This window comes from Protomyctophum bolini (assembly GCF_963924005.1).
Source record: "Protomyctophum bolini genome assembly, chromosome: 12".
In the NCBI taxonomy this organism is placed as follows: Eukaryota; Metazoa; Chordata; class Actinopteri; order Myctophiformes; family Myctophidae; genus Protomyctophum; species Protomyctophum bolini.
In genome coordinates this window covers 28,249,731-28,261,790 of record NC_137873.1, presented here as the reverse complement: position 1 = coordinate 28,261,790, position 12,060 = coordinate 28,249,731, and the positions used below count along the sequence as shown (strand labels likewise).

At 42.8% G+C, this 12,060-nt stretch overlaps 1 protein-coding gene across 1 annotated transcript in view; it reads right to left on the bottom strand.

Moving 5' to 3' along the window:
* Positions 1-2,279: 2,279 nt before the first annotated feature.
* The window catches only part of cdh12a (cadherin 12a), a gene marked incomplete at its 5' end in the record, with an annotated part of 78,895 nt that continues 69,114 nt past the window's right edge, over positions 2,280-12,060 (bottom strand). Inside the window, 3 exons of the mRNA XM_080779000.1 lie at positions 2,280-3,330; positions 7,861-8,112; positions 11,602-11,716. Of these exons, the coding sequence (XP_080635126.1) occupies positions 2,672-3,330; positions 7,861-8,112; positions 11,602-11,716 (1,026 nt within the window). The 3' untranslated portion in view covers positions 2,280-2,671. The remainder of the gene's footprint in view (positions 3,331-7,860; positions 8,113-11,601; positions 11,717-12,060) is intronic.

Sequence of the window (12,060 nt, the reverse complement as noted above, 5' to 3'; positions counted from 1 at the left end):
CTGTCCAATTGTCCATGAGTAGCTGTCTGTCTGTCTATGAGTAGCTGTCTGCCTTCCTGCCTGTCCAATTGTCCATGAGTAGCTGTCTGCCTGCCTGTCCAATTCTCCATGAGTAGCTGTCTGTCTGCCTGTCTATGAGTAGCTGTCTGACTGCCTGCCTGTCCAATTCTCCATGAGTAGCTGTCTGTCTGCCTGTCTATGAGTAGCTGTCTGCCTGCCTGCCAGCCAGCAAGTTGGTTAACAGAAAATAAATTGTTATGGCTGAGTAAAATAAAATACAATAAACACAATTTGCCTGAAAATAGATTACCCAGCTATGACCTTTTTCATGAAAAAAAATGAGTAGTGATATGGCTGACTGAGTAAAATAAAACAATCTACCTGAAAATAGATAGCTATAAGTGAAGAGCAATTTCCGCAATTTCCATTTCCGCAATTTCCTCAATTTCCATTTCCGCAATTTCCATTTCCGCAATTTCCGCAATTACCATTTCCGCAATTTCCGCAATTTCCATTTCCGCATTTCCGCAATTTCCATTTCCACCATTTCCGCAATTTCCACAATTACAATTTCCGCAATTTCCATTTCCATTTCCAACTATTAATGGCAGCTGGGTTTCATCATTCAAATAAAATAGAATTCTGTCCGTTTAGCTATAAAATTATGTCAGGGAATAGGGATACACAGTATATGTCTTTCATTTGCATTGCATCTCCCCCCCCCCCCCCCCCCCCCAAGCTTTTATTTTCGTTCGAGTAATAGTACAACTCTAATAGTATTACTTATAATAATGTAATTAAAGATAACTTCATTCAGATTTAGGAGCGATTTAGGAGCGATAAGGCATCGCTCCAAATGTGGTGACGCCTGCCATTGCCCTTGTGACAGAGATACTGTGTAACGATTTGCGGGATTTTTGGACAGAATCTGGAGGAGTAACAGCAAAAAATGTGTTTTTCAAAAGTCGGCCCCCTGGTGGCACTATAACAGGCCGTTCTGGAAAATTAGGGGCAGAGGTTTATCGTTGGCATCCAGGTAGTGTGCGTGCAAAATTTGGCATTGACCAGGTTAACGGTGCCAGAGATTAGCTGGTAACAGACAAACTCTCTCCCCATGCCTTCGGCCTGGTGGAGACACTTAGGATAAGCAGAACACAGACATGGGATACATTGATTTCTAAGCCGGCTCCAGGGTCTGCCGAAAAGTATCACTTAAGAGGACGCTTTCTCGACCTTCATGACTAATTTGATGGTTCAACATTTAACGCAAACACATGCATACAGTGACCAATTGTGTCCAGGCGTAACATAACATGTAAAAGTGACAAAGTAAAAGTCCCCCCCTATATTTCTGTACTGTTTGTACAGTACATGTTTTCCCTTTTTTCTAACTGTATATGATTTATTGCATAGAAGTGTATATTTGTATGTCTTTAAATGTTCTGATGAATTGAGAATGGAAAACCCTTATGTAAACAAGTATTAGCAGTTTTTGTATTGACCTGAACTTTCCTTGAACTGTACCCATTCTGCAAACTGTTAATAAAATGTGCAATCAATCAATCAATCAATCATTTGAATGGTTCTAAAACGGTGCATGGATCACTACTACTAAACCATTCATGGCATTAATGGATTCAATTCCTCCTTCAAAGTTTATAAAACCTTTTGGTACTCAGATCCCATTCAATATGGCTTTTCATTTCCCTTTCAACAATCCAAATGACACCATCACCTAAGTATTGTGTAGCAGAAAATTGTGTGGAGTTTCCTGGAATCATTGGGAGCATGCAGATAATGAAAAGAGGTTTGCAAAGTCTTCATCACTGTTTTGCTGCACAAAACCTCATTACAATGGGAGATGGTGGATGACATTTAAGAAATGACTTGACATTCACAGCTGCTGTCAAGTGAATGAGGTGTAAAACAAATAATTCCCGAAGGTGAGCACCACAAATGTCAAAAAGTTCAGCACACAAATCCGTTGCTATGCCAAACAGCTTCATTTATCAGTTATTTGATTAATTGATTAATCAAATCAATTGACTTAATTTCTTTATCGCGCACTGAGCCGCTGTGAAATCCGAATCAGTTCTTATAGGCGGATGCTTAGTGAATGCATCTTTACTGAGACTCAAGGATTGGCTGACTGAAGTCAAAACCGCAATTAAACACAACTTTATTCAAATAATGTGAATGAAAATACATGTAAACATATAGTACCTCAGGCACTTTGAGGAGCTATCAGGTTTACCTTTCATTAAGTACAGTTGCTAGACTCTTCTTTTCTAGTCAGACCACAACAATGGCTGAATGGCTGATATACCTACAGTATAGGGAGCTCTTAGTCGAAGGGCTTTTGTCTAGCCAATAGTTCCTGCCAAACCTGTTGACTGTAAAAAAAAAAAAAAAAGAAATGTCCACAAACATCTAGAAAGGATCAACTTTCCACACTCTGGCATACAGTAGCATTCCTGTCAATCGATTCTGACAATCATCTTTCAAACCACTCTGGAGGAATCCTTCATTCAACATCGTCGTCTGATGCTGCAAATAGAGGGCACCAAAGTCATCTAAACAAGTGTCACTCAACTGTCCATTTTTGACACACATGCGCACACGTACAGTATCTGTGTATTCGCACGCACACTGTCTCTCAGGTAACACCCCCTCAGCTCTCCTCTGCCTCTGTCTGAGTGGGAGGTTGTCTGTCAAGGATGCTCGCTAGAGTTTTGAATGGAGGTCCCCAGTCACCAAGGTAACTGAAATCGTCGGAGCTGCCCAGTGCCCACGACTCCTCTATGGAGCTGAGTGACTCAGCCACAGACCCCTCGCCCTCGTACGCGTATGTGGCCAGTGAATCGTACGGCGGGGCGGCGTAGCCCAACTGGCTCTCCTCCAGCCGCTGTTGGATGAACTCCCTGATGACGTCTGCATCGCTTTGACTCACACCGCCAACGGTAGCGGCCTGAACCCCAATGTCCAAGGTGGACGTGGTGGTGACGGTGGTGGTGGTGGTGGTACTGGTGGCGACGGCTGTCTCGCGGTGGATGTCAGGCGACCTGATTTCATCGCGGCGACCGCTGAGGTGTAAGAGGACCCCGCTGCCATAGCCGTTTTTCTCCTTTACGGCGCCGCCGTTGGCCATGTGCGTGCTGGCCTTCTGTGTCTGAGTGTTGCGCAGCGTGCCCATGTCGAAGGCGTGCGTGTCCTGCTCGCCGCCGCCCTCGTCGTCGTAGTGAATGACGTTGTCTCGAATGTCTTCCTTCGAAGTCATGAGGGTCTCTCTCTCTTTGTGCCGCCTCTGGCCCATGTACAATGCAGCCATCACTGGAAAAGAACAATGAGGCAATCTATTAATTACACAAGTGTACTTCCAACATAACTGTGTTCACGTTCAGTATGAAGAAGTAACCGTAAAAAGGATCAATATCAGCACATTGATAAATATGCTCCCAATATATTATATTCACAATGTTTGGTTCACAGAGTCTATAGACCTTCATCCGGCATCCATTCATCCATCCATAATGCATGATTAAATATTGGCAGCTTAATTGTCAGTGCACGGATATTGTTGCAATATAATTCATTACACAACATTAAGAACTGCATGTAACCATTCATTATTCCAGTATGATGTTATACATCTGAAATGGGTAGAGAGGAAAAAATAATAAAATATATATTTTTAAATATATATTTCCAGAGAGATTAAATTCAGTTAAATTGTATTAAAGTGTAAAATCACAACAAGTTGTCTCAAGACACTTTACATGTAGGTTCCCTCCAAATGCTAAATAAATGAAGAAATGTTTTAATCTTGTGTTTGTGTCTGTTCATGTCTGAGGCCTCAATGGAAAGGCAATTGATTAGTTGGCACATAATGAACCTGGTTTAGAGCCTTCTGTTAGTGTCACATGAATTGCACAGAGCAGCCATTTCTGCTCACAAACACATAATGGATAAGTTTCACAACTTTTAAACATGCTGACTTCAGACTATTTTATAGTACTGTGTGAGTTTCGGTTTTGTTTTTGTTTTGTCGCTAGAGCGGATATAAAGCACTCCTAATTCAAGATGGCTAGAATAATGGAGAAGATTTGGCACACAGTGACACGGAGAGTGACACAATGGACAGAAAAGGTGTGTATAAAAAAGGTGTATAACGGATACCATCAAACAAGATGTCTCAACTATGAGGTACAGTATGTGTGACAGACAGGTGTCCTGGTGACAGAGCCTGTCACCTTAGAAACCCCCGCAGGGTGAGGAAAGATGTCATTGAAAATAACAGTATTTCTAAAGATGGAGTGCCATAGTTTTGCACCTTTTCTGTTTTGTATTCTCTTGAGTGTACAGGGTTTGATGAGGGCCCATGAAAAAAATATTGAATTCATTTTTTAATTCATGGATGGGTTTTTTTTTTATGTTTTTAAATGCTAATAATTAAAAACAAAAGATCCCGACCCAGTGTTTGGGAACCAGTGATTTAAGGTGACTGAGTGAGCAGTGATAAACACTGTGACCAGCTAAGGGTGCATACACTGTAAAGTCCTCAGTGTTGATTTAACTCGCACAGTGTACAAATGGAGCCTTTTGGGTAAATCTTTACAGTAAAACTAAAAAGGATCGTAAAGTGCATCTATGCAGGAGGAGATGAAAATGTTACACAATCAACAGGCGCGTATTTCTGACATTTTACAAGGCTGTGAGAAAATGGCATCTGTCAGTCAGGAAAAAATCCCATCTTGATAATACTACAGAATGCATACCCAATGGAGGAGGACTGCTCTCAATAAAAAGGCACACATGTTCAGTCGCACACTGTGACACTAACATGCATGCACACAAACATGCATGCACACAAACATGCATGCACACAAACATGCTCCATTAGAAAAACAATCTCTCAGTCTTGTACAATGATCTACAAGGCAGATCATTGTAGAGAGTAAGAACAAACAAACAATGTACCCTGGGGGGGTTATGAGCTCTAGAAACTCAAACAAGGTCATAGTGCAGAGTCGGCTAGATAAATGGTTGGTTGGTTGTCAGTGCAATAACACTGGCAGTCTGGCAGTGCCGGGCAAGCTGGCTTTGTACAGCTTGTTGTTTACCGTTTGTCTGTCTGTCCGTCTATCCATCCGTAAGTTAGTCTGTCTGTCCGTCGGAAAACTCAGGTCATGGAAGCAACAGTTATAGCAAAACATCTTCCATTTCCTTGCATCAGCGAGCTCCAACTGGGGTATCCCGAGGGTTTCCCCAGGCCAGCAGCAGGGAGATATAATTCCCCCTGGTCCTTGGTTTGAACCATAGCCTCTTCCCACCTGGGATCCCTGCCTTATACCACCGTCCTCAACCCACTCCTTTATATGCAAAGGAGCCAGCTGCTCTACTCCGTGTTTGTCACGGATGACTGAGCTCCTCAGCATATCCCTAAGGGAGATGCCAGCCATAATTATGTATTATGTAAAGTAGGCTATGTACATCTAAATATTATCTATCTATCTATCTATCTATCTATCTATCTATCTGCCTACCTACCTACCTATGGTAGGAACCGAAAGACCACAAACATCTGTATCTGTCCGCGGATCTGCACCGAATCTCTGTGTGTTCGGGGTGGTACAGGCATCGGCTTCCCTGATTGGACAACCCGACCCACACTGGGAATTCTGAGAACAGGTAAAACTGGTACCCTGGCTACACGTCAAACAACAAAGTACTAGTACAACTATTATTACATGTGCAATGCAACCTGCATTGTTCCCGAGTAGGCCTGTGCCCCCGGGTACCGCACTGGGCACTATAACAATGCGTACAGTGAGTAGGCTACTCGGACAACGGTTATTGTATAACCAGGTGGGCCGTGCATTCCCAATCCCAACTTGCATCGTTCCCGATTTACAACGTTCCCGACTTGCATGGCCGGTGCACTTCAGGCAGTAGTAATGATGGAATGTTTGTCTTCCACACATCACAGAATAATGCAGAGAGAGAGATAGAGAGAGAGAGAGAGAGAGAGAGAGAGAGAGAGAGTTGTAACAACAAAGACAGAACCAGCACATTGATTCAGTGCCGTTGAAAGTGCTACATTGCAACCATGGAGTATGTGTTTCTCGAAACCTCTTTGTCTCTTGGAGAGAGAGAGGAGGAAGAGAAGAGAGAGGGAGGCCATTAGCCCATCCTCCACTCATGCCTTTTATGTGGTCATCCCCTTTCAGTCATATTCTCTCTTTTTTCCATTCAGAAGAGAAGACTCTGATAAAGGAGCGAGAGCCTTGGGGAGACTCTGATTATCCTCTGACATGCTATCTGTCTCTCACGCACACACACGCACTCACACACGCACACACACACAGAAATAGGGCATGCTTTGCACGTATGTGCACTCACATTAGGAGTCAGGACATAATACATGTTGACTCTTTTGTAATGATTCAGTGTTGAGGGCAGGACATTGCCTTCAGAACTGCTTCATCTCTTTCATGAGACAGATTTACAGACACGTGCGTGCATACCCCCCCCCCCCCCCCCCCCCCCCCACACACACACACACACACACACACACACACACACCTTTTAATTTGATTGCAGACAGGCTACCTCCTAGAGATTGTTATGCAACACGAACAGAAAAATAAATGAAGTGCTAGGGTATGAAACTATGAAAGATGGGGAGGAAATCATGATGAATATGTAAAGAATTGGCCTAGTCATGGCGGTGAGGTGGAGTCTCAACCTCGGTTTCTCTGATTGCACAGCGATTCCTGCCCAGAATAATTAGAAGGTAGAATGTACCGTAGGTCATTAGCACCCTCTAGTGTTACATCAGATTATAAATTGGGCTACAATATGTAAAAAAAAGAAAAAAGAAAAGCTAAAGGACAGTTGCAGAAGTGGGTGAAAGACAGTTTCATGTAGGTCATATACAGTACTGGATTGGTCAGTTGGTCAAAAAATAAAGAAAAGAAAAAGAAATACTTTATAATATTTAGTGTGGTTGCCCTAAATGAAGTAAAGTCTTTATTCTTTAAGAATAATTCATCATTTATTTATTTAAATAGACTACGCTGTAATATTCATGAAATACAGAACTGTATGTTCCTTGGGTATAAGGAGAGTTGGGCCGTTGAATTATGGTACAAACCAAAACTAAGAACATATCGTCTTATTAAAAATAATTATGGCCCTGATCCTTATGTTACACAAAATATATCCAAAAGTCAGAGATCTTTTTGTGCACAGCTGCATTCTGGGACCTTACCATTAGCTTTAGAAACAGGTAGATTCATTGGTACTCCTGAGGAGGACAGAGTCTGTCTAGTGTGTGATTTAAAATAAATTGAAAATTAAATTAATTTTTTGTTTTACTGCCCATTATATGAAGAATTAAGACATGTATTATTTTGTAAAATGACAACCATCTGGGCTGACCTTTTCTGGTTGGAGGACTATGAAAAACTGGAATTTTGTTTTGGGAAAGGTGTTTTTGCTTTGGCAGACTTTTTATGCAGGGCGTGGGAAATAAGGCAGAATGTTTTGTTTGTGTAAAAAAAAAAAAAGGGGGGAATGTCAACAAAACAGATCTGTTTATTGTACACAATGCAATATTGAGGCAATGATGTGGTGTGTCCTGTAAGTCCATGTGGGCTGGGCGCCTTTGGTGCATGACACAAAAATAAAGAAATCTATCTATCTATAGACTCAAATCTTGAAATTGTCGGTGAAACCACACTTGTAATCTCCCACAATTGCGCCTCAGTCTCTACATGACCCTGAGGCTTGGACAGAGATCTCTCACAGCCCCTGCAGGGAGCCAGGACCGTTCTGCAGCACACAGTAACACATCCTCACCCATTAGAATGAGCACACAGAGCAGTATGGCCATCACAGCGCCGGTGCTGAGCCCCACGGGCAGGAAGATGGCCTCCGCCGAACAGGACAGCAGGGAGCCGTCGGCCTGGCAGGCACACACCCGGATGGTCAGGGTCCCGGTGCTGCTCTGGGCCGGGTAGCCGCTGTCCTCCACCACCACCACCAGGGTGTAGACGTCCTGCAGCCGCCGCTGGAAGCCCAGCCGCCGAGTCACGATGCCCGCCGTGTTATCTATAGAAGAATACCGCACGGAACAGCGTGAGTGCATGTACTGTAGCCAAAAATATGGTGATATACTCCCTTGAATGCAGCAACGTGTGGCGTCAGCAAAGTACAACAAGGAATCCAGAACATGTCTACAGAATTGTCCATCTGGTGTTTTGCATTATGTATGTTAGGCTTGAGACAAGCGTCCAAATGCAAAGTCTGTCCAAAGTGATGTAACAGTGTTGATTAATAATTTACCTCCTTGACCTTTGACCACCAAATTGCATTTATGTCAGATATTGAGTTAGGCTAGTTATCAAATATGAAATGTCACGGCCTTGTGTTGTGATTCGATGTGACTATAGTGACATCCAGTACATGCATTACAACATATTTACATCATCTCAATCAGTTTTCAACTACAAAGGTGGCACCATAGCTTTTCTTTTCTTTTCTTTCTTTTTCCTTTTTTGACAAATTAGCCATAAGCTAACTGATATTAATGATATAGTTAATATTTCTTCTGATGTTTTGTATGAAAATGCATTGCAGAACTTTATGGAAAGAACAATGTTCTTCCCATAAAGTACAGAATGTAAGAATGGCTGTAACAATCAGAAGTGCTGAAAGCCACGCCTCCCCTTCCCCACTTCCTTTGCAGTTTCGTAAAAGTCCTACTGTAAAATCAAATTATCCGAGACTTTTCTAGCTTGTTGCTTAGCAGGAGTGGAAGTTCAGAAATATATTTATAGAGATATTTTTAAATATATTTTTGTGAAGGAACAGGTGACAGCTGAGCCTCCGGTGCAGAACTTTTATGAGGTGGAATTACAGAGTCTCTTTAGCATTCGAAGACGGTGGATGAGTTGTCAGGCTTGAGAGACTAGTCAGACAGCCACACAGATACATAGCCTGACAGGGTTGAGTACGCACGCACGCACGCACGCACGCACGCACGCACGCACGCACGCGCACACGCACACGCACACGCACACGCACACGCACACGCACACGCACACGCACACGCACACGCACACGCACACGCACACACACACACACACACACACACACACACACACACACACACACACACACACACACACACACACACACACACGTGCGCACGCCTCAGTTCTTGGTGGCTGCAGGGCCATCTCTGTCCTACCCTATCAGTCCTGAACCTGAAGGTGTAGGTACTAAACAGCAATACAACAAGCCAGGCTTGTTAGAGGGTGAGAACTCAGGGCTGCAACAGAAAATGTCAACGTTGTCTTTGTTAGTGGAGATTACATCCAGACAACCTTCAAACAGAAGATGGGAGAAATTGCCTTCAGCAGGCACAGGAACCGACAGCGGGGACAGAAACGGCGAGAAAATCGGAAAATGGAGATAGAATCCAAGGCACTGTTCGTGCAAGAAAGTTATTGTATTGTAGGAATATCAAAAGCGGGTTTCTACCCACGTGAAGCATCGCAAAAGCCTTCGTTCAGGGTATGAGTCAGAAAGTTGACATGGCTGACACTGTGGACTGAAATGTGATGTACTCTATGGTATAAAACTGCATTGCAAAACTGCCCACAATGGTCTGTCTGCTGTCCTTCAAAATGTTGCATCACAATGAGATGTCTGGTTGAGAATATTTGGCCTTTTAAGTTGCAGTTATAAAGAATGTCTGTCGGTAATGTATACATTCGCAGCAAGCATGTATGTGCAGAGCTATTGTGGCCGGTAGGACAGGAAAACACACTGCACAGTCGACCCATGAACTACATCAAAACAACGAATATGTAACCGAGTTCTGAGGCAGTTTGATGTGCGACACATCAGTAATTGAGAACAGTTTACTATTGCTTATTATGGAAAAATGCATTATCCTGCTTAGAACATGGCCACTTTGCAATAATACAATTGTATGTAATGTGGGGCAGTACACTCTTTAAATAAAAACCTTGTGTTGGCACTGTCATTATCAACGTTGGAAAAAAGGTTACCTTGCTACTCCAGCAAGGAGGAGAACTCACAGTAAAGGTCCCTGCAGTGCACACTGTTGCGTTTTTCCTATTTTTAGCAGCGTTTTTCCGTCGGTTTTCAGAAAAACGCGTCCAGTGTGCAACCACCTTAAAGACCTAGAAATGAGTACCAGCTGAGTCAGCTGTATCGATATCTTCTACACAGGCACACACAAGCGTATGTCAACACACACGTTTTATGTTCCCCGTCTGATAAAAGATATGAATCCATGTTTTTATGGATAGCTCATACAGACGGATGCAGCGGAGCAAAGTAAAAAGTGCATCAAACAGTCAAGGGGTTGCACAAGGCACTGCAGCACTAGGAGGCTTGTGTGTCATGCTCACCTTTACATTAATCCTGCCCCCAGTTTACAGCCTTTAGTGTTGCAGGTCAGTGCACACCGCTGCCCAGTAAATACAGTTTGCTTGCTGTTGTATTGCACTGTGTGTCAAGGAAGATACACATAGACAAGTATCACAGTTCACTCCTAGGGTATGCGTTGTCATTGTGACTGGATCAGCTAGAGCGGTGGTTCTATCAAACTTGATTGGCTTCAATACCGCCTTTCCTTGATTACTGAATCCAAGTACTGTACCCCATTACTAAAAAAATTCTTAAAAACTATAGCTAGCATGATGCTATGAATGAATGATAGCCCACCCTTTGAAGAACATAAACTAGAAAAGTGTGATCCTCTGAGCGTATAGGTCTTCGCCAGGCCAGGTTGCCCACCCAGGGCCCGCCAAATTTGTCCTTGGACTAAAACAAAGGCTAAAACAAACACTCCAGCACTCCTACTAATATCTACGTGCCTGTTTTGTATGCAAAAATGTGATAAAATTCTAGTGCAGACAATTTTAAATACCAAGCGTAAATGAAAACTGTGTGATCGCTCTTCATCAGGATATTGTGTTGCATATTTTGATGCTTCTCTGTCTCCTTTCCATCTCACATTTTCAAGCTCCACAGGGATTCCTCCTTTTAGAAGTACTGTAATGTAAAATGTGGCTTGACATAATTTGTTGATAATATTTAGTGTCTACCAATTAGATTTATCACTAGTGTGTTTGTCTTGTAATTGTTTTCCTTCTTTCTTTTAGATAGAATTGATTAATTATATTAGGCTTGCTGAGTGAATGTTAATATGAACTGAATATAAAGATTAACTAACCCTGAAATGAGGGAAAGGAAGGGATTACAAACAAACACATTGTTAGACAGCTTTATAGATACACAGATTGACATACAGTACAGTGTGCTACTGTGCTTATACCTGTATATCAGTCTTTATTATATTATTTGTATTTATGTATTATCATCAGAGACCACTTCAGCTTCAAAAAAAATCTCATATCTCTTCCCTTACTTTATTCTTTACTCTTTTTCCTTCAGCTTTTTCTCCCATCCCATCTCTCCCTTATCTTCCCTATCTCTTCTGGTCTCATTCTCTGCCCTCTTTTCCCCGCAATGATCCTTGATGTCGTTGTTTGTTCAACTTACTTCCAAAGTCTCGTATGGTGAAGTTGCGGTTACGGAGCTCCTTTGGAGACTTGAAGAAGAAGCGCTGGTCAGCGGGAGGCACATCTCTGTCCACAGCACTCACTGTCTGGATCACCTTGACCAAACCGGAGGAATTGTCGGTTAACCACTTGAACCCACGACCCACCATCCCCATTCGGGGCAGTGGTGGAACTGCCCCGAACACACCAACAGCGCAACTTGGGTCTGTTGTAAATACTGCCCCCTAAAGCCCTCTCAGTTCTAGAATGTGTATGTCTTAAATCTCAGTCTCACCAATGTCACGCACATTTAAATATAAACAATGAAGAAGGCCTTTAATGCAGAAACACCAACGTGGTGCTAATGAATGAATAATAAATTATGTGGAGACTGCATGTGGCGGGCACAGGGAGAAAGAACTCACCCACCACGGTGGAGAATGCGCCCAAATAACAACAT